Here is a 21,279-nt window from a genome sequence, read left to right as displayed (position 1 = left end):
GTGGCCTATAATCGGCTACAAGATCAAGTCCAAAAACCCGGCTCTCACAAAATAAAGACCCAACGGCCCGGAAATTTCCAGGTTCCCGTCTATTTCTTCGCCTTCTTAGCGGACTTCTTGGAGGACTTCAAGCTCTTCATCTGAGCCACGCGCTCAGCCTTGGCCGTTCTCTTGCGCCACGCCAGCCAGCGGTTCTTGCGACGATGGGGCAAGGCGGTGATGCCGGCCTTCTCCGCGGCACGACCGATCTGCCAGTTCGCCTCACGGTACATGTAGCCGGGGCGGAACCGCAAGCCGGCCTCCGCATCGACAGCGGGCACATCCCCGACCGTCGTCTCCTCCGCGGTGACCTCGGCCACCAAGTCGGATGATTGCTTCTGGTTGATGGGCAGGTCGGCGGGATCGAAGCGCACGGCGACGCGGCCGAGGCGGCGGCGGGTGGGCGCGTTGCGCGGCGTGGGCAGCTTGCCGTCCTTCTCGAAGACGACGCCGATGAACTTGCGGTCCGGGTGCCGCTCCGGGTCCAGGTAGTACCGCACGTAGCCGGACTGCATGCTGTAGATCGTGTGGTCCCGCCCCATGCCGCAGTTCTCGCCGGGGAACCACTTCGTCCCCCGCTGCTTGAAGATGATGCACCCGGGCACCACGTACTCGCCGGCGGAGCGCTTCGCGCCGAGACGCTTGCCGGCCGGATCGCGCGAGTGTCGGTTCGCGGTTCCTTGGGAGGCGTGCGAGGCGTGACGGATTTGTTGCTGGGTGAGGAGGTTGTTGAGGAGAGAGGTCGTGGTGGGCGGGAGGAGGCGGGTGGTGTTGCTTCTTGGTAATGTCGTGGACGAGGAGGAAGGGTTTGTGATGGCGGAGTTGAGGATGGGTCGGGAGGAGAGGATCGAGGTCGAGTACGAGGCGACGCGAAGGGTGGAGGGCGCAATGGCTCGTTCTAGAGCCCGGAAGGGCGCTAGAACTCCACGGGGTTGGAACATTGCGTGTAGTAGCTGGAAGGGAGACGACCGCAGCCTGTCTTTTTTTTTCCTCGGGCGTGGAGAAGGGGAAAATGAAGCTATCCAGACCGGCGGCTTCCTTTTTTTTGCGGGATGAGAAAAGGCTTGGCATGACTGGGTTAGTCACGTGCTGCCATGGGAAGGGCCAACTGGCCGTCTTGGATCTATACAGTATTAATCACAAGTTCCCGCTTGCACGATTTCTACTGAACTTTTATTTCCTTGCAAATTTGACGAAGGGAATACAATCGTTTAGAATGCTCGGCTGGATCAAATCTTTTGGGCTCCTCCTCCTCCTGGCGTCTGTCGCCCACGCCCAATTCCAGTTCTTCGAGCATATGTTTGGCGGCGGCGGGGGCGGCGGCCATCAACATCAGGCTCCGCAAAATGTCCCTAGCGATAGTTCTCGGTATCAGAACCAATGGGAGTCAGGTGAGTCTGCAGATGCTTATGGACTTGTCTTTTGCATGTTGTTGCAGATTAGAGCTAACATGACTTGTTCTCCAACTTCAGCTCACTGCGATCGCTACCTGTGCCCCGGAACCCTAGCATGCGTCCACTTCCCCCACCACTGTCCATGCCCGCATCCCAATGTCGAAGAGAAGATTGAGCTAGGAGAAGGGAGTGCTGTCTGCGTCTCTAAGGGAGGGTTCAAGGCCGGCGAAGCTGCGCGCAAGGTTGAACTGGCGCGCAAGGGTCTTTTGTGATTGTATGCGGGATATCGGTGGATTGCTGCATTCTGTTGGACTAGGTGACGGGCACTGAGTATGTACTGGGGCCTTTCGCAGATCGAGAACAGGATGTCAACGCTGCTTCCCTTGACTTTCAGGAAGCATTTTGGTCAAAAGAGAGCGAACGTCTAATAACTGTGCGATATGGCCATCAATACCTTCAACAACTCTGCCTTCAATGCTCAATGGAAACAATGTGACATCTACGTCTCCCCACCCCTATGTCAGTTCAGTGCAATCGATGCTCAGGACAGTCCACTATGATAACACATCCAACTGTTATGACCCAGGAATGATATAGGCTCTTGGGTTGCTGATGGCGCATAATGTACTGCGCTTGCGAGAGGATCTAGCGACGATCGACAAGTGGGTAAGATGCTTATTCGAGAACTCAGGCACAAGTATATTGTTCCAACACAGTTAGGATGCCTTGGCTACAACCAATCACAATCTAAAATAATCTCGGACCTATGCTACTCGTACTCATGTAAATGATGAATCGAGCTTCCACGTTACAGTGGAATTGCGGCGAACTGATAACGATCTATAGCCGCGGAGGCGGGCCTGAGGCGAAGAACTCCGTCATCAACGCCGCCATCCATGAATTTCTCTTTCCACGATCATACTCTCACTCGACTCGTCGCGCCATTTCACACGATATTCTTCCCCAAAATTAAATTTATCCTTATTTACTCTAAGATCACTGGTTTTGCTCATTGCAGTATGTGGAGTGCCATACTCCGACCATCGCATACGCGATGCTTTCGAACGCCCGGCCGGGCATTCGCCAGTTCACTGAATCGCGGACGAGTTAATCCTCGTGGCCCTCGCAATTCAATTCGCAGACCAGAACCCATCAGACGAGATGTGCCATTATCGCAATCCTCCGATCCACAACAACAACAACAACCTCCTCCTTCCGACTCACCAAATCCCCACTACGATCCCTCTCAGAACACACTACTTGCCCCCGTTCACATCCTCGAAGATCCTCATGGAGTGATCAAAGAGAGCCACCCGGCAACATCCATCCTGGCGAATTCGGGCCTGGTTGTTCAACGCCAGCTAGAGTTGATGAATGTCTTGATGTGAGTGCTTTCCTTCGCAGTACGGGTCTATGCAGGGCTAATATCCGCTCTCTCGGTCGCAGCGGATTTGAACAAGCCAACAAATATGTTGTCATGGATGCCAATGGAAACCATATCGGTTTCATGGCAGAGCAAGAGAAGGGCGTGGGAAATATGATGGCGAGGCAGTGGTTCAATACACATCGAAGCTTCGTCACGCATGTCTTTGACAAACATGAGAATGAAGTGTTGCGGGTGAGTCTTACATGATGAAAGCAATTCAGCTCGAGTACTAATACAGCAACTTAGTTCCACCGCCCATTCTCGTGGATCAACTCCCGTATCCGTGTCTACGACCCTCTCGAGGTGGCTAAGAGTGCCCATTCCACGTCCACGGCTCTACAGGCCAATTCTGCGAACTCACTAGCTCAAGCCTCCGGTGATTCGAATGCCCGCGTTTCGTCCCTCGGTTTCGACGACATGCGAGTCATTGGAGAAGCCCAGCAGCAATGGGCCCCGTTACGTCGCAAGTACAACCTGTTCACATATCACCATTCGCCCAATTCGGCCTTAGACATGGGAACGAAGACACTACCACTCGAACAGACCGGTTTGTCAAGCTCCCAGCAAATGCAGCTGGTCCAGTCTTCGCAGGCTGGTCAGACTGCGGGTGCCTATAATCAGTTCGCGTATGTCGATGAACCGTTCCTATCGTGGGATTTTGCTCTCCGTTCCGCTGACAGCCGGCTGATTGGTTCTGTCAACCGGAATTTCGCCGGGTTTGCCCGCGAGTTTTTCACGGACACTGGAGTGTATGCCTTGCGGATGGACTCTGCCTCTCCTAGCGAGCAGACACCCGAACAGTCCGGCGCCGTGACTGCAATGAGTTTAGACCAGCGCGCTGTCATGCTGGCCACTGCAGTCAGCATTGACTTTGACTACTTCAGTCGCCATAGCGGCGCCGGCGGCTTTGGCTTCATGCCCCTCTGGCTTCCTGGTTTCGGTGGAGAGGCCGCCGCCGGGGGAGCTGCCGCAGGGGGTGCTGTCGCTGGCGAGGCCGGGGCCGCTGGAGCTGCTGGGGCCGTTGGAGAAGCTGCTGCAGGTACTGTCGGTAGGGCTGGGGCTGGGGCCGCCGGCGGCTTAGCTGATGGTGCAATGGCAGGTGCAGCAGGTGCCGGCGCCATGGCAGGATACGACGCCATGTCGCGGGGCGTGGGAGGAACTCCACCAGCTTCCCCTCCCGACTCTCAAGCTGCACCTGGAGGTCAGCAACCTCCGGCAGAAGGTCAGACGGGTCCATACGGGGACGTCTGGGCCGATGAACAACAAGAGAAACCCGGGGATCATAGAGAAGACCCGTGGGCGGATGAGGAAGATGATAGAGGCGACGGGGGTGATGGTGATAGTTGGGACTTCTTCTGAGGAGCATGATGAAGTCTTGACTCGCGGTTTACAGACGTGTTACAAGGCAAGTTGAACTGGTATAGCTTCGATAACCCAAAGAACATGCTGTGAGAAGTCCGACCACCTAGAAGTGAAAGTTGTCAACAGTGTAAAGGTTGTCAGTCATTGGCAGCTAATGGTCAAGAATGACTTCCATCTGGATGACGATGAGGAACGATTAGCATACAAGAACATTGTAAAATGCTCTCTTGAACCGCTCGAGCACTTGGTATTGTTAAGTACTCCGGGTTATCCAAGCACTCACACTACAAAGGTGTTGACGAGATTTGGTAACTTAGGCTAGTAGCTTATACTCAAATGCAAATGAAGGCGTCGCCACTCAATATATCCAAATTCTATTCATGGATGTATATGGACTATGGCTTGTCCCAAGTAGCTCTATTAAGGAATTCTACCAAGTGTTTATTTCTACTATGATTGCCGATAAGCAGTTCCAATGGGGCAGGCGGCGATAAGGAGCGAATTCAGTAGCCTGAGGCAGCAAACCCATCCTCCCCCTCATCAATCAATGGATGCGTTCATCGGATTCTTGGATTCCTCTTTGAATGGACAATACCTAATCAAAGTGGCAAATCCGAAGAAATTGAATCACATTTCTCCAATTGCTTTTCTTTCCCACCTTTCTAGTAACCGATATTCCAGTTCCGTCCCTTTTGCCCCTCACCCCTTGCCAAAAGGTACATTAAGCCCCCCGTTTGTCTCGCAAACACCCCACCCATCCTCCCATACCAACTCCTGGCCATTCTCTCCGCACCCGGAGTCCATCTTCCGCATTTCCCTCTTTATCATTTCCCTCCCCCTCAAAACCCTCCGTCTTATCGTTCCACGGGCACATCCCACCTTTTTTTTTCTCAATTCTTGCTCTGTACTGCACACAGCAAGAACTAACACACCTTCTCTTAAAAAAAGATCTCTCGTCGGGGCACTTCTTCTCTCGCACAGGTCCGCCATCATGTCATCCGTCGCACAGAAGCGCCTCTTCCACGAGTACAAGAACCTCTCAACTAACCCGCCGGATGGCATCACCGCTGGCCCCGTCACGGAAGATGACATGTTCCACTGGGAAGCCTTGATTCAGGGGCCGGAGGGCACACCTTTCGAGGGCGGTGTTTTCGCGGCCGAGCTGAAGTTCCCCAAGGATTATCCGCTGAGCCCGCCGACTATGAAGTTCGTTGGCGGTGGGGTTTGGCATCCCAATGGTCAGTAACCTTGCATTTTGGCCTCAATTTTGTTGGTTTCAAGATCTCTCTGCGCCCTACGCATAACCATACATGTTCAAAGCTAGAAAACTGACGGACTGTGATCTTATTATAGTGTATCCTAATGGCACCGTCTGCATTTCCATCCTTCACCCCCCTGGTGACGACCCGAACCACTACGAACACGCCTCGGAACGCTGGTCCCCCATTCAGAGCGTGGAGAAGATCCTCATTTCCGTGATGAGCATGCTCGCCGAGCCCAATGACGAAAGTCCCGCGAATGTCGAGGCGGCCAAGATGTGGCGTGAGCGACGGAGTGAGTACGAGCGTAAGGTCCGTGACGAGGTCCGGAAAGGCTTGGGGTTGTGATTTCTTGCTGCCTTGGGGGGAGGCCATGCTTATTTGGGCTATAAATCTCACAAGACAAGAAAAAATACACAAGCAAGCACGGGCTGGCTAAAGTATATAGGGAAGCCGGTCGTCCTTCACCTGCACATGTGTATGAAATTGTTTTCCTTTTTGTCTGGAAGAAGTGCGTGGCATAGCCTGTTGGGTGCATTGGTGCCGGTGCTGGCGTTTTTGTGGTGTGCTCATTCGTTCATTTTCTTTTCTCGATCTTCCTTTTTTTCTCGCTCCAGTTCCTTTCTTCACATGCAGATCATAAGGTCCGACCTGATATCTTTATCAATGCATATATTTCCCGTTGTGGGGAGTGCAGATAAGTATGTGTTCTTTTTGTACCACTATCCCAAGACTACTGTGGCACATATTCCTTCACGGGAAGTGCGTCATCCTGCGGTCTAGCCATCGGACGAGGCCCCCGTTGCCGTCATAGAGGATCTGCATCTCCGCCTTGACGTTCAGCATCAGCATCTGCAGCAACTCACTTCGTGCCTCTTGTTCGGGACCATCCACCGCCCACTCTGGGTTATTGGCCAGCATCGCCAGGATCTTCTTCCTGTCTCTCGGGGTCAAGCTGAGGAGGGCATCGTTCCCCGATGGGTCCACTCCGGTCACGATGTCCGAGGTCCGGAGGCCAAGCCAGTGGATCTCAGGGCAATTCAATGCGCTGTTCTCGTGCGCATATGCCAGGGACCCGTACTTGTACGTGGACATGATTGCCATTCCATCGGGGTCACCGTCCACAAGTGCATAGAATCGTATTCGTTTGCTCGATTGCCGGCGTCTGCTTTCGTCGTAAAGCCGGCGAACGAAGGCTCGTGTGTTGAGGTCCGGGTATCCTTTACCCTGTTGCAGGTTATCCTGTTGGAAATGAAGAAAAGGGTTGGATAGGGCTGGGATCTCACTGTGACCAGAATCCCCAGACCCGCTGTAGATCGGACATGGTAGTTCATCCCCGCGAGGCGGCGGTACACTGCCTGCTTGTTTGTTTGCAATCAGCCAACCCAAAGTTCATATATTGTATAGGCGAAGGACTGCACTTTACCTCTTTTTCCAGGATGAGCACCCACTCGATGTCTGAAACCTCCAGACCCAGGATATCATGCGGCCTCGGGACAAGGGTATCCTGCACGGGGGCGTGAAAGTCAGCTACAAAGTCCCCAGATCGGAATTTTTCTTTCTTCAACGTGTGCGCCAACCGGATTGAAGAAATGTGCATCGTCAACCCTCGCCTGGTTTTTGATCCTCCATTGGAAACATCCAACGACGAGGCCCTTGGCTGCTGCTCCCTAGACATTCAGCCATTGCGGTGGTCAGCTCGTGCATTTCGTCCACTCAGCTTCTCCTATATCAGCAGCATCAGAGAAAAACCAGTACAAACCACATTCAGCGCCGTTCTGTCCACACCAATGGTATACGCGAAGTCATCGACCAGTCTATCCACGATGCGCTGGGATCCAAACACCGCCGGGTCGTTATAGTATATATCTCTGTTCTCGCGGGTGATAGTAGAAAGAATGGGAGGTCAGCCTGTTGTCCGATGTGCTACTTGTTCTGTGCTGCAGAAATTCAGTACCTCTTAGAGACCACCACTCCCTTGTCCACCGCGTCAGCGATTCCACTCAGGACTAGCATTGCAACAGCTGAATTCGAGGGTCGTACCCTGCATTAACAGCCTTATACTCCGTGGGGTGTAATTAAACATGATTGAGAGGTGGGGAGGGGATAAGAAACATACTAAACTTCCAAGCCTCGTAGCAGTCTTTCCCCGGCCAGGTGTATGTGGTGGATACAGCGGAGGCAGCATGGGTCTCCAGGGCCCCGGTCTCAGGGTTTATGAATCGTGTGGAGACTTTTGTGGACCGCGTCTTGAGCGTGATAGAGGGGTGGCCGTCTGGGGAGCCGAGCTCGGTGAGGAGGTTGGATAGGGTGTTGGTGATGTAGTCTTTCACGCGAACTTGATTGTGCTCTTCGGTGGGGGAGGGAGAGGCTGTGTTGAGGTGGTGGGGGGTTTGTGAATTGAGGGGCATGGTGGCTGGGTTTATAGGATTGTGGGACTGTGGTTTAGAGGGGACTGGGTTGTTGGGAGGGCGTTTGGGCTGGTCTTTGAGGTCTAGTATGTGGGCTGGGATTTGAGTATAGATTGGTGTAGGTAGTATATAGTAGTTAGACTGGGATCTTGTGGAGAGTATTGTACGCGGTTTAGATCGTAGCCATTTTATGGCTTTACACTCTGTGCAGTCTCTGTGATTGATTGTCCATCTGATTTGAATAGTATAGTTTCAGGGAATTGTTGGTTACATGGAGGATGGAAGGTGTGTAGTAGACTATATGAGCAGCTTAAAGCCTCAGGCATGCATGAGTATATAGATTGGCGGATTTCAAAGTGTGTCCTGTCCATTCATGATGCACAATAGCTGTATTCTTACCTGGAAACAATGAAAGCTGTATGCACTGTGAGGTCTCTCACTTGACCTATTGATTAATTGTGTTCCACGAAGTTCTGTTTGAGGATAATAACGTAGAAACACTGCGGTAGACATTGTTGAGCTTGACTGACGGGCCTCGGCGTGAGGGCGGGACAAGAATTTCCTGCCGCTTTCCTCTTCCTCCGCTCGAAGTAACAGCTCGGCTTTCCGCGTCGCATCTCCGATCCTCCTCCATCAGCTCCAATTTATTCTCAGGGCGCTCGATTAACACGAGTGTCGACCCCGCATTTTACTTTCATGATTCCTTCAATTGAGAATTGAGTTCTCTTTCTTGTCTTTCTCATCTTGTAATAATATTTCTCCCTTATCAGCCTTCAACACACCCCTCGCCTTCGCTACGACCTCTACCGCACCCTCCTCCGCTCCGCTTCATCTCAATTCAACCATCGCCATCTCCACCGCCATGTCGGTCTGGAACCCAGATAACATCCGCGATGTTGCCGAGTCGGTGGGCATCGTCAACCTCAACAACGATGTGACCGAGAACCTTGCCCGTGACGTCGAATACCGCATCGCGCAGGTTCTGGAAGAAGCCCTCAAATTCATGCGCCACAGTCGACGAACGTTGCTCTCAACACAGGATGTCGCACAAGCCTTGCGCGTGCTCGACGTCGAGCCACTCTACGGATATGAATCTACGAGGCCCTTGCGGTTCGGGGAGGCGTCGTTGGGACCTGGACAACCGCTGTTCTACGTGGAAGACGAGGAGGTGGACTTCGAAAAGCTGATTAACGCGCCATTACCCAGAGTGCCCCGAGAAATCTCGTTCACAGGTAAGGATCCCCGGTCTGTCGCTTGGTCTTTCCTTGCTGACGCAGCAAAGCGCACTGGCTCGCCGTTGAAGGAGTGCAACCGTCCATCCCTCAGAACCCTACCGCGGCCGACTCGAGAAACCTCGAATTGATGTCCAAAGGTCCTAACGCTAGCTCGACGCTCGCGGCTATGAGTGGAGGGGGCAATGTGGCCGTCAAACCGCTGGTCAAGCATGTCTTGTCCAAGGAACTCCAGCTCTACTTCGAAAAAGTCTGCAACGCCTTCCTGGACGATTCCAGCGAAGAATATCGCACATCAGGCTATGCTAGCCTACGAGAGGATCCGGGACTGCACCAGCTGGTCCCATACTTTGTTCAGTTCATTTCCGAGAAGGTGACCCACGGCCTGAAGGATATCTTTGTCCTTACGCAGGTCATGCACATGGCGGAGGCCCTCGTGCAGAACAAATCACTATATGTTGACCCTTATGTGAGTATACCACTAGGGAGAGTGACTTTCGCAAGGATTACTAATGAGCTATCGGCAGATCCCATCACTTGTCCCGCCCATTCTCACCTGCCTGATCGCCCGACAACTGGGCGGCAGCGCTGAATTGACCGAGCAGTTTGCCCTCCGTGATCTTTCCGCGTCGCTCCTGGGTCTCATTGCTAAGAAGTACTCGCATTCCTCTCATACGCTCAAGCCACGACTGGCTCGCTCATGTCTGAAGACGTTTTTGGATCCATCCAAACCATTTGGGGCACATTACGGCGCCATCATTGGACTTCATGCGGTTGGCGGTGCCGAGGCGGTGCGGGTTCTGATTCTGCCTAACCTGCCGACCTACGGGAACCTGTTGAAGGACGGAATGGCGGAGGACAGCCCACGGCGACCGGAGGCCGAAAGAGTTCTCATGGTTTTGATGGGGGTTCTGGCAACGTTGCGGGAAGGACGCACGGCCCTCACCAACGGGCACGGGGGCGTTGTCACGGAAGACCTGCGGGAGCGATTGAGTGGGAAAGTGGGTGACTTTCTGGCGACGAAGATCAAGGACGTGGGGGAGGTGGAAACCGCGCGGGCCATTCTCGACGCTTGACCGGTTGAACGGTTGAAACCTACAGTACCTAAGGTGGTACTAGGGCCCTAGGCTACAGCAACCCCTCTTTTGTCGGTCCGTATGGGATGATTCATATTTCTTTTGTTTGCTTCTGTTGCAGCAAGAGATGGCGTTTTGGAAAAGGAAATAGGTGTTCTTGTTCTTTCTTGTTTTCCTTTCTCGCCCCCCCCCCTCCCCCCCTTTCCCCCCCTTTTTTGTGACAGACTGGACGGAGTCATACATACAAAGTTAGTACTAGCATTCTAGCGGTGTCGATAATGATAAGAAATGACGCATGCACGACCTTCAATGGAGAAGTATAAAGAAGATAGGGAAGAAGTGAGGGAGAGTAGAAAGGGATGAAGTGCCAGGTGCAGGTGAAAGGAAGGAAGTAAGATGATGGAGGGAGTGACAACTCAGAATAATACTAAGAATAGTCTAGACTAAATTCCTAACCTTAGTATGAATACTCCGAGTAAACTAACGAGTACTACCGTGTCATTCCTGCCATGTGACTTTCTGCCATTTCCGATTGAATTTCACGACGTCACTGCTTGAGGGAGAGAAGATCAGCTGAGATAAGCATGAGGGGGAAATGAGCGGGGACTGACCGCCTACTGGAAACAGTAACTCTTCCCTTCTGCAGTGCAGTGCAGTGCTCTGGCCCTGTTCTCTGCCTCCCGAGTCCCCCCAGTCCCGCCTGGAACTTGTCTTAGATTGACGCGGTCAGGCGTCAAAAAAAACCACTCACCTGCTCATTCTTCTCCTTCTACAGATCGAATCAGCTGTGGGAGAGTCTGCCAGCCTACCTACAACAATCAATAATACACCTTATCTCAACTGCTCAGACTCGTTCCTGCATTCTCCCTCCAATTACGTATGCCCTTGCCCCTCTTCTTCTCTTCTATCCTGCATTTCCCGGTTCGACTTGTTTCCTCTTCTCTGACCGGTCCTTTTTTTTTCTTGCCAGGTTCTGTGCTGCAGCCAAAAGCCCAACCCAGATTGGTCTTTTGCGCCCCACGAAACTTTTTCGGGCCCACAGAATAATAATCACTCAAAAGCATCAACTTCTCTTGCCCCCCCCCTCACGTCCGCGTCTTTTTCTCTTTGTTTAAATTCTTTCCCACCCCCTCCTTCCCCATTCCTCACTTTGTTGAGGTCTGTTTTGTTTTGTTAAACAACATAGCTTGTCAACCGTTGACTGCTTTTTGAAAGTCAATTCCGGTTGCTCAATCTTTTCTTTTTCAATTTCCCCTCGCCTGTTCTATCGCATTGCAACAAAAAGTCGTCTCGCAGATGTCCGATATTCTGGCTTCTCGCGACACCGTGCTGTTTTAAGCTCACTTCTTGTTTCGCCTTCCATGAACCCGAAGGATCTACTGCGATATCTGTCCAAGCCCGCAAAGTAGGTCCTCCTTCTTCCTCCACGGTTCTTTCCTCTGCATCAGAAGAGACCGCCGTGTAACCGATTGCTCATGACTGACTTGTGATTCTTCAGACCTCGATAGCACGATTAACTCTCGACCTCGTTTCACTTGCGCAACCTGTTTTCTTCTTCATCTCTAAATCCTAAAAGCAGATACTCTCGTCTGCTAGACCCGATACTTTGAACGGTATCGGAATCTTCCAGAACGGGAGTCGACACCTGATAGTCACCATTCCCTTCGCCAGAGGCTTTTTCCTCCTTTCCCTTTCCTTCCGCCCTCCCTAGTAGCCCTCGAGGCTCTTTTGGAACCTTCCCCTCTCCGGCTGAGCGCCAATTCCGCCCTTGCGATTCAGGGCCTACTCTCTCAGACGGACATAGCCCCCCTGTTCGTCTGGGCAGCAGATAGTGCTTCCTAGGCTCTTTTGTCTACGGTCCACACTTCCAGTCACGCGCTTGCTCCATCACTTGCTCCGTCGCCGCCGCTTCTCTCCTTGTCGCATTCAGATTCCGCCAAGATGGTTTACATCGGGATCCCCAAGAACTACACTCAGTCGCCGTCCTCTTTCATGGGGACGCCGTCGCTGACGATCAACCATGAAGCGACCCAGGACCTTGACTCTACCAATGCTTTCGAAGGTAAGCTGGCTTCTTCTGCTGTTACTCCTGGTTTCACGTGCGCAGTGCTGATGTGTTCATAGGACCCGAGAAGCTCCTTGAGGTCTGGTTTGCACCTTCCGCCCAAGAGCTGGGGTCTGCTGGTCCCGCCGGCCTGAAGGCCGTGCCCGAGGAAATCTGGAAGGATATGCTGGATCTCGTCAACTGCCAAGTGCTCTCCATTGTGTCGTCCGAGGATGTGGACGCTTACCTCTTGTCCGAGTCGAGCATGTTTGTCTGGCCTCACAAGTTGATTCTCAAGACTTGTGGCACCACCACCTTGTTGTCTGGCTTGCCCCGCATTCTCGAGATCGCCGCTTTGTTTGGCGGCTTCCCGCGCGCTGCGGCGCCCTCGCGTGGCATTTCCGTTGCTGCTGCGCCTTACCGCGTTTTCTACAGTCGCAAGAACTTCCTGTTCCCTGATCGCCAGCGCGGTCCCCACCGTAGCTGGAGAGATGAGGTTCGGACCATGGACCGACTGTTTTTGAACGGTAGCGCCTACATGATCGGCAAGATGAACGGCGAGCACTGGTACTTGTACCTGACTGAGCCCAACACCATGCTCACACCTCCCGCGAGTCCCAAGGCGGATGACGAGGAGATGACTGAGACCAAGATTCTCAGTGTGCCCAGCCACGCTGCCATCCCGGGAGCCGAGGCTATGGATGAGACTTTGGAGGTGTTGATGACTGACCTGGAGGAGGAGAACGCGAAGCAGTTCTACCTGGACCATGCTACTGCAGTGGCAGAGAAGCGGTACCGCAACTTTGAAACCGACAATGAGGACCCAGTGGATGTCTTCAGCAACAACTCCGACATGGACGATGTGTCCTCCTCCGACGGGAGCCGCATCCTGCCAGCAGAGCTGACCACCGAGGGTCACGCCTTGGGTACTGTGGTGTCAGAATCGTGCGGCCTGTCTGATGTTTACCCTAAATCCAAATTCCCAGAGTCCCGCATTGACGCCTACTTGTTCACTCCCTGTGGATTCTCCGCCAACGGAGTGATTCCATCGCCCGACCAGACCACTGGCACTCACTACTTCACGGTGCACGTTACACCCGAGCCGCAGTGCTCGTATGCGTCGTTTGAGACCAATGTACCTCACTCGCAGAACGGACAGACCACTGCGGGTATTATCCAACAGGTGGTGAACATCTTCAAGCCGGGCCGGTTTACCGTGACCTTGTTCGAGGCCAAGCCCGAGTTGCCCGTGGTTGAGGGCGAGTGGGACAGTATCAAGGAGGCCAAGTACTTTGAGCGACAGCTGCTGCGCCGCACCTCCAAGATGGAGCATGTGGAGGGATACCGGCGGGTGGACCGGATTGTGCATGACCTGGACGGATATGACCTGGTGTTCCGCTACTACGAACGTCTTGACTGGAAAGGGGGGGCCCCCAGGCTCGGAGAAGAGCGCATCTGAGAGCGAAGCCATGTGTCCGTCCGTGTAGGTCATGAAGGATGACTTTGGTGGAACAGGGAGATTGTGTTCTTGCTTTGATGTGCATTCCGACCTACCTTCAGGTCCTTTCATGTCGGGTATTCTGTGCTTGCCTGTGCTTCTAGCGATTTGAGTTGCGTTGTGTTCCCAGCATCAGTTCATCGAGTCCTTTATTATCCGTTGAGCGCGGTGGTGTGCCACCTGTGCGTTAGGCCTTGAGTTTCCTTCACTTACCTGAACATGATGATTGAATCTATACTTGCATTCATTCGTAGAAGATGCGCGGGTCGTAGTCTGCGACATAGAAGTAAGGCAAGGGTGAGGTAGAAATAAGCAGTGGCCCTAAAAAGAGGATTGCGTACGCATCGTGGGTCGGCAGAGTTGCCGAATGGGGGCGGGACCCTCTGATAAGGGAAGGTCGGTTTTCCGTCACTTCTTTCTGTCGCAACACTTCGACCCTCACTCAAACCTTCAATCCAGTCACTCACCCACTCCATCTACCCGTGCACAAAGTATTCTTTTTGTGCATGAATTCTTAAATGAAACCAGTCTATGATACGCACCCAGTCGATCCTGCAGCTTTGATTCCAGCGGCCGGGCTAAATTCTGCGACCGTCGTCATCTGAGGCTTGAACATAACGAAACCTTTTCTCCCTCGAACACTGCAGCAGCAGCAACAGCAGCAGCGCCAAACACAAAACAACACACCTACCTCCTCCCCACCATTAACATCGTCATAATCATCATCATCATCATCCACAAAAACAACCATGTCCTCCCCGCCGCCCACGAACCCGTTGAAACGGCCCTCGATCTCCTCGTCGGCCTCGCAGCCGGCGGGCTTCAACCCCAAGCGGCCCCGCATGCACCCGCTCCGCCAGACCTCCTTCCCCAACACGATGGACCTGGACTCCTCGTCGCGGGCCTACAGCGACGCCGGCAGCGTCACGGGCAGCTTCACGGGCAGCCTGGGCGGCACCAGCGCGGACGGGGTGTTCCTCACGACCAAGGGCAAGAAGCGCGGGCGCAAGAGCAAGGCCGAGAAGGAGCGCGAGCAGCGCGCCGAGGAAGGGAGTCTACGGGCGGGGATGGTGGATCGGATGGGGTCCGTGGACGCGGAGGGCGCCTCGGTGAGGGCTGGTGCTGGGGGAGGCACAGGGGCAGGGGCAGGCGCAGGAGGAGGCGGGGATGATGCTGATGAGGATGATGATTTTGATGATGAGGGTGAACTACTGGGTAGGGAGGAAGGGACCACGGATACGGAGGCGGAGAAGAAGAATCTTGCGTATGTTTGACAACTTTCCTTTCCCTTTCTTTCCTTGGGTTTCCCCTCCCCCCTGACTGCGTGGCTTGTTTTTTGGTGGTGTGGTTTGTGGTGATGGTCGAGAAGTCAAGGAAGGAGGACGACACAAGAAAAAGCATGAGAGGAAGGAAGGGTGAAACAATCCACGAAAGAAAGAAGAAAAAGAAACGAAGAGAATCCCATGCTAACCAGAGTGGTGGGCGGCTGGACCGAACAGATTACTCGTGGACGCGTTTAATCCGCTGCAGTCGGAGCGATACGATCTGTTCAAGCGAGCGAAGCTACGAAAGGAGACGCTACGGAGAATTGTCAATCATGCGCTCTCGCAATCGGTGCCGGCTAGCGTGGTGACGACGATTAACGGATTTACGAAGGTGTTTGCGGGCGAGATTATCGAAAAGGCTCGAACGGTGCAGGCGGAATGGGCCGAAGCTCATGACCAGGCGGCCTCCAGTTCCACCTCCACCACCCCAACCACGACGAACCATCATCCCGGAGTGGTCAAGCCACAGGGCATGATAGATAGAGGCGGACCACTGCTGACGACGACTGCTGCCAAAAACGAGATGAAGGCCAAATTACCTCCCAATCCGCACCGGGGGCAGCTCCTTCCGGCCCATTTGAGGGAAGCGCTTCGGCGGTATAAGCGAGATGGGGAAGGAGGTGGCGTTGGATTCTCCGGATTGAGTATGGGCAATCTGGGGGTTCGGGGGTCGGTGACTTGGGCTGCAGGTAGCGTCGGAGGACGGCGCATCTTTCGTTGAGTGCTGACGGCCAAGACCCAAGACAATTAGGGACTGAATCATGAAGAGGTATGGATTTTGGTCAGGTGGGGGGGGGGTTGGTTGAGGTTAGAGGGAGTAAGAGAGGGCCTTCGGGAATTGAGAGAGGGAATGGGAGAGGGCGAGGGCCAAAGTGCCAAGAAAAAAGAGACCCATCAATCATCCCTACCGTGGATAAACCCTCTGTCTGTCAGTGTCTGTCAAGTGAGTGAATGTACGCCGTACGGTACTCCCCGTTTTCTTTTCTTTTGCGACCATCAAAATTTTCTTCTCCCACCTGCCACCTGCCGAAAAAGCGCAGAGTGGTGACAGGTCGAAGATGGCGATGTTTTAGACTAATAATACGTGTTTGTCTCCATTATAGTGAGAATGGGTTTCAATGGAGGCTTGATAGTCATTGATCAACGCAACGCAACGGCAAAAGAGGGGGGGGCACCTACACATATCTGGCTATAATTAGTTGTTTTCTGGATTATTATTTTTCTTTTTGCATTGTGCATGCAAAAGGGCGAATAAAAGGAAGAAGAGGGCCACGCAAGTGTATTAATGGCATCATAGGGCTCGGCATGGCGCAATTTAGCCAGCCAAGAATGGCCAATGTCTTGTCGTCCACCCCTGGAAAGTGTGCCAAAGAGTGCCAGAAAGTGGAAAAGTCCCTCTCAGTCCCTGAGCCTTACGGGTTTTCGGCTGGAGGGCTTGGCAGCTCCCTTTTCGGGTCTACTCAGAGTACTCCAATTCCACCTGGACTGGTACTACTGATAAATCGGGCATATGAACGACCCGCCCTACTATCTATCTACACAGTACTGTACGAGTACGGAGTAGTACTTACTCACACTCACAGTCTTTACAGTAACTTACTTACTCACTACCACGCCTGTTGCTGCTGCTGCTGCTGCTGCTGCTCCTGCTGCTGCTCCTGCTGCTGCTCTTACTGTTACTGTCCCTTCCCTTCCCTTCCTTCCTTCCTTCCTTCCCTTCCTCCTTCTTTCCCCTTCCTTCCCTTCTTCCTCCCCTCTTCCTCTTCCTCCTCCCTTCCTCTTCCCCTTCCTCTTCTTCTATTTACTTCTCCTTCTCTTGTCATTCCTTCCTTCCTTCCATCTCTTCTACTCACTTACCTTACTAACTTACTCCCCTCCTACTGCTTCATTCTCCTTCTTCTTACCTCGGCTGTTGGTTGTATCTATGAATGGCTCGCTTGCGTGCCAACTCCAGCCTGTCTTTCTTTGCTCTATGAATATACATTAGATTTACATTACATCCTCCTTCATTTCCAGCATGCAGTCATTACAGAAGTCCGGCATTTACACTCGCCTACGGGATACTTTATGGAATCCCAACGCTCCCCCCGGAGACCCTCGCAAAAGTGTCAAGTGGATCGATGTATGTCCTTCCTCGTGCTCGTCTGTCTACGGTGACGCCTCGTGGGCAACATAACAACAGACTAACATACTGACCGGACTGGCTAGGGTCTTCGCGGGATTGCTTCTTTCCTCGTTGTTCTCACCCACCTGGCCCGCGCCTGGGACTATGATCTCTTCGCGCCGAGAGACAAGGAGGGAGTGCCTCCCCGGGTCCTCCAGTGGCCCATCCTCCGCATCCCATGGCAGGGACGACTCGGAGTCACCATCTTCGCGTTCCTCACCGGCTATGTGTGTGCCTTGAAGCCGTTGAAGTTGTCGCGGGCAGGCAATCACCTCAGTGCGTTTTCGACCATTGCCAAGAGCGCCTTCCGCCGCCCTCCGCGCTTAATCTTCCCAGCCACCATTGCCCTGTTTATCTCGTGGGTCATGGCCCAATTTGGCGCCTTTATTGTCGCCAACCGCTCCGACTGCTGGTGGTGTCGATATGCCGCCCCGGATTTGGAAGATTCGTTCTTCAAGGAGGTCATTCGCCTGGGAGGGAACTTCCTCAGCACCTGGACCACCGGGTACATGGCCTATGATGACCACCAATGGGCGTTGCTGCCGTTGCTGAAGGCATCCATGCTCGTCTATGTCCTGCTCTGCGCCACCATGTACGTCCAGTTCCGGTTTCGCATTGCCATCTACATTGGCATGATGCTGTACTTCCACCAGGACGCCGCCAAGGACACTGGTAAGCTCCCCCCCCCCCGGTTTCCAAACTTCGGCCCCTCCCCTCCTCACTAACTCGCCACCCCCTTGGTAGAAACCTTCCAACTCCAAGCCGTCTATGGCATGCTCCTCAGTGATATGTCTTACGACACCACCTTCCGCTCCCTCGTCGAAGCCCACCGCTGGCCGCGCCGCATCCTCGCCATCGTGATCACTATCGCCGGTCTCTTGATTTGCTCCTATCCCGGCGAGCACCCCGAATGGGCTACCTGGTCCGACTACATGTTCAAGCTGTCCCACTACATCTTCCCTCCCGAAGTTAACATTGGCAAGCGGTACAGTGCCATCGGCGTGGACATGATCATCTTCGCCATCTTCATCTCACCCGGGACGCAGTCCTTCCTGGCGAACCGCCTCCTCCTCTGGCTCGGCAAGCAGAGTTTCGCCGTCTACCTCGTCCACGGCACTCTCCTGCGCACTGTTCTGTGCTGGATGCTCTACGGCATCACCGGCCAACCATGGGAGGAGACTGTCGACGAGAACGGCCAGACTGTTCTCCCCCCGTGGTTGCCCATCCGCCCTCCCTGGGTCGTCGCCCTCTGTATCCCGCTCTGGATCGGGCTGGTTTACATTTGCGCCTCCCTGTGGACTGCCTACGTTGACCCTCTCTGCGCCCGCCTCACGGCGTGGATCGAGAAGAAGGTCTTTGACGAACAAGAAGAGAAGGCCTCCGAGCTGCCGATGCAGTTGCGGCCGATGCCTACCACTTGATCCAGAAAATAACATGTGGAGGTGGTTTCGCGGGTTTTTATTTGGATTAAAGAGCAGCAGGTGAAGATAGGACTTCTTTCTGGCTGGTCCAGGTCCTCGGGGTGTTTTGTCCATAGCCATCTTTTGATATATATAAATATGTATTTCGCTTCTTTTTTATTCTTGGGTCCGGCAGGTTTGGGATGGTGGGAAAGGTGGTGGGGACATTTGGAGATGGCTGGAGTACTTGACATATACCTCGCATCCTCAGGTTCACATGTACTCATAACTTTGGTGTGGTCAAATGCACTCCTATTCGTACCCTGCTGTGCCTATGTAAGAAGAATTCCTTGCTTATGTCTGAGGAAGGTGAACTTCATGGTTCATTCAAGTAGTCCACTGATTGTGCAGGGCTGGAGTATATCCAGATGTGGTCTACGTCAATGCAGGCCTGCCACGAGCACCCTTAAAGAACCACACATCGTCCAACGAGATTCCTTCTGCTTCATCTTCCTCCTTGGCTATAGTCCCAGGCACCACGCAATACTCTGTGCGGGTTTTGGGATCTCCTCGAGAACCAATCCGCAAAGCTAGAAGTAGATACAAGATGGATTGATATATATGTGAATAAATTATATACATAAGTCTTAAAGCAAAGACAAACATCCCACAGATGACCAAATCTCCTTTCCATTTTGTGTTCCCTTCCCCTTCCCCCCCCCACCCGCCACCCTGATAGCCTACTCCGGCGGCCGGGGGGAAGGGAAGGGATTGTGGTATCGGAGCCGCATGCCGGTCTGGTTCATCTGTCTGGGAATGAGCAGTAGAATCAACGTGATGTGATGGAGGGGAGTCACGAACCTTTTGTGTATATATTATATATATATGTGTGTGCGTACGTGTGTGTTCAGGGCGAGGCTGAGCCAGTGGGACCAAGTTTGAGAGTTTATTTGGTGATGTTGATTCTGACGGCCGGCCTTTCTTCTGCGGTGTGGTGCGGCTGGACCAAGGCTGGGGATGTTGAGAAGTTTGGATCTTTGGACGGTTCCCAGCCTTGGTTCAGAAGGCAGTAGCCTGAGGAAGAGAGGGAGTTTATCCTATATCTTGTCTATAGGGTTGAGTTGAGTAGAGGTGCGCTTGTGGTGGTGCTGCTCGGTGATAGCTTAGTCTGTAGCGGTGATTAGTGGATGATCGGGGATTGGGAAAGTAATCTGACGGACTTTTTGTATATATGTTTATACAAAAATGTATATATATATATATATATATATATATATATTTGTGTAGGCCGAGGTTGGGCCAGTGGTTAAGCATGGGATTTATTTGGTGATGCTGTCGATCAATTGATTCTGACGGCCGACCTTCCTTCTGTAGTACGGCTGGACCAAGGCTGGGAATTTTTGGTTTTGGAAAGTTTCGAGGTCTTTGGGCTATTTTCCCAGCCTTGGTCCAGCCAGAGGGCCTAGCCTGAGGAAGGGAGTGAGCCTGTCCTCTAGAAAGAAGGATTTTACTCTGAACGAGAGAATACGTTAGCTGCGAGGTTGATCTGGTTGCTGGGCTCATAACATAGAGAGAAGACAGGAGACAGGAGACACGATGCAGAAGACCGTTGATGAATCAGGACTTACTAGGGTGTTTGACCCTTTCCCTTCATCCTGAAGGATGGGAGAAGGAGTTGATGATACTGTGGACGGCCCAGAGCAGGAGCGATTCCTGCTAGAGTCAGCTCGTGGCTGTAGCTGAAGCTGTTGTAGCTGAAGGATTAGCTTGTGGGGTTGAGCTGTGGGATATGTAGGAGAGATCATGGCCAGAAGACAGGTCTTTTGCTATACACGTACCAGGTCTCGAGAGCGGTTTCTTCGAGGGACCACATACTGAACTCTAGGAGGTCTTGCTTAATACCTAGAGTATGGATCTTGAAGTGTGTTTTTTCTTGTTCACCACCAAAGGACACTAAAGGAGATTCACGCGAAAGAGATAGCTCCAGGGGGTGAGGAAAGAAAGAAAGGAAGAAAGGAAAAAAGAGCAACACGAACAGCACCAGCTCACGATAACGACGACATCATGGGGCTCCGCTTCTAGGCAACGGTCGTCTCCAGTGCTGCATCGCATCGTCGCCGACTAAGCGACACGGACGGGTTCACTGGCCATATTGAATGAAAGTGCATGGGATTAGAAACATGCTTCCTTTCTCACCGTTTCACTCAATGCCGGCCTCCTCTCTGATCACAGCGCAGACTCAGGCGATACTTGTTCTAACTGCAGGACCTGTTTCCATTAAAATGATCTATACTGATAGCTGATACCATTCCACCGGCCAGAACACTGATACACCAGCCAGAACACTGATACACCAGCCAGAACACTGATACACCAGCCAGAACACTGATACACCAGCCAGAACACTGATACACCAGCCAGAACACTGATACACCAGCCAGAACACTGATACACCAGCCAGAACACTGATACACCAGCCAGAACACTGATACACCAGCCAGAACACTGATACACCAGCCAGAACACTGATAAACAGGCCAGAACAGGAGCCCCCCCGAAATGAACCAGCAGACCGAGCTGCCAATCCGCCTGAAGCCGGCATACCCTCGAAGCGTTACGTTGGCGTGCCAGATCATCGATATCTCGCGA

The 21,279-nt window shown here is 53.0% G+C and overlaps 9 protein-coding genes across 9 annotated transcripts; 7 read left to right on the top strand and 2 right to left on the bottom strand.

The window, feature by feature from the left end:
• Positions 1 to 89: 89 nt before the first annotated feature.
• On the bottom strand, positions 90 to 980 carry ASPACDRAFT_36382 (mitochondrial 54S ribosomal protein bL27m; the record flags this gene model as incomplete). The annotated part of the gene is made up of 1 exon (XM_020200202.1): positions 90 to 980. The coding sequence occupies one exon, from the start codon at positions 978 to 980 to the stop codon at positions 90 to 92; it is 891 nt and encodes a 296-aa protein (XP_020051848.1).
• Positions 981 to 1,187: 207 nt separating this feature from the next.
• On the top strand, positions 1,188 to 2,197 carry lcl2. The gene is made up of 2 exons (XM_020196989.1): positions 1,188 to 1,430; positions 1,512 to 2,197. The coding sequence occupies exons 1-2, from the start codon at positions 1,256 to 1,258 to the stop codon at positions 1,703 to 1,705; spliced, it is 369 nt and encodes a 122-aa protein (XP_020051847.1). The 5' UTR covers positions 1,188 to 1,255; the 3' UTR covers positions 1,706 to 2,197.
• Positions 2,198 to 2,452: 255 nt separating this feature from the next.
• Positions 2,453 to 4,200, top strand: ASPACDRAFT_14437 (scramblase family protein; the record flags this gene model as incomplete). The annotated part of the gene is made up of 3 exons (XM_020197140.1): positions 2,453 to 2,817; positions 2,880 to 3,051; positions 3,106 to 4,200. Coding segments are annotated over 3 exons (1,632 nt in total), but the record flags the coding sequence as incomplete, so codon positions are not given.
• Positions 4,201 to 5,212: 1,012 nt separating this feature from the next.
• Positions 5,213 to 5,828, top strand: ASPACDRAFT_36146 (E2 ubiquitin-conjugating protein UBC7; the record flags this gene model as incomplete). The annotated part of the gene is made up of 2 exons (XM_020200181.1): positions 5,213 to 5,459; positions 5,575 to 5,828. The coding sequence occupies 2 exons, from the start codon at positions 5,213 to 5,215 to the stop codon at positions 5,826 to 5,828; spliced, it is 501 nt and encodes a 166-aa protein (XP_020051845.1).
• A 405-nt stretch (positions 5,829 to 6,233) lies between these two features.
• Positions 6,234 to 7,891, bottom strand: ASPACDRAFT_47860 (putative meiosis-specific topoisomerase Spo11; the record flags this gene model as incomplete). The annotated part of the gene is made up of 7 exons (XM_020202022.1): positions 6,234 to 6,707; positions 6,767 to 6,838; positions 6,907 to 6,987; positions 7,061 to 7,150; positions 7,243 to 7,351; positions 7,438 to 7,504; positions 7,600 to 7,891. 7 exons carry the CDS (start codon positions 7,889 to 7,891, stop codon positions 6,234 to 6,236), a joined length of 1,185 nt encoding a protein of 394 aa, XP_020051844.1.
• A 598-nt stretch (positions 7,892 to 8,489) lies between these two features.
• Positions 8,490 to 10,400, top strand: ASPACDRAFT_126958 (TATA-binding protein-associated factor TAF6). The gene is made up of 3 exons (XM_020196988.1): positions 8,490 to 9,123; positions 9,174 to 9,592; positions 9,651 to 10,400. The coding sequence occupies exons 1-3, from the start codon at positions 8,754 to 8,756 to the stop codon at positions 10,197 to 10,199; spliced, it is 1,338 nt and encodes a 445-aa protein (XP_020051843.1). The 5' UTR covers positions 8,490 to 8,753; the 3' UTR covers positions 10,200 to 10,400.
• Positions 10,401 to 12,140: 1,740 nt separating this feature from the next.
• On the top strand, positions 12,141 to 13,702 carry ASPACDRAFT_47858 (adenosylmethionine decarboxylase SPE2; the record flags this gene model as incomplete). Its single annotated transcript, XM_020202021.1, has 2 exons — positions 12,141 to 12,261; positions 12,324 to 13,702. The coding sequence occupies 2 exons, from the start codon at positions 12,141 to 12,143 to the stop codon at positions 13,700 to 13,702; spliced, it is 1,500 nt and encodes a 499-aa protein (XP_020051842.1).
• Positions 13,703 to 14,334: 632 nt separating this feature from the next.
• ASPACDRAFT_81977 (transcription initiation factor TFIID subunit 11 family protein) lies at positions 14,335 to 16,218 on the top strand. The gene is made up of 2 exons (XM_020205995.1): positions 14,335 to 15,005; positions 15,241 to 16,218. Exons 1-2 carry the CDS (start codon positions 14,491 to 14,493, stop codon positions 15,785 to 15,787), a joined length of 1,062 nt encoding a protein of 353 aa, XP_020051841.1. The 5' UTR covers positions 14,335 to 14,490; the 3' UTR covers positions 15,788 to 16,218.
• A 587-nt stretch (positions 16,219 to 16,805) lies between these two features.
• On the top strand, positions 16,806 to 18,950 carry ASPACDRAFT_81975 (acyltransferase family protein). The gene is made up of 3 exons (XM_020205994.1): positions 16,806 to 17,188; positions 17,275 to 17,902; positions 17,975 to 18,950. Exons 1-3 carry the CDS (start codon positions 17,084 to 17,086, stop codon positions 18,649 to 18,651), a joined length of 1,410 nt encoding a protein of 469 aa, XP_020051840.1. The 5' UTR covers positions 16,806 to 17,083; the 3' UTR covers positions 18,652 to 18,950.
• The last annotated feature ends 2,329 nt before the right edge of the window (positions 18,951 to 21,279 follow it).

This window comes from Aspergillus aculeatus, assembly GCF_001890905.1.
Source record: "Aspergillus aculeatus ATCC 16872 unplaced genomic scaffold ASPACscaffold_20, whole genome shotgun sequence".
NCBI classification, from domain to species: Eukaryota; Fungi; Ascomycota; class Eurotiomycetes; order Eurotiales; family Aspergillaceae; genus Aspergillus; species Aspergillus aculeatus.
This window is presented reverse-complemented; position numbering and strand designations above follow the sequence as displayed.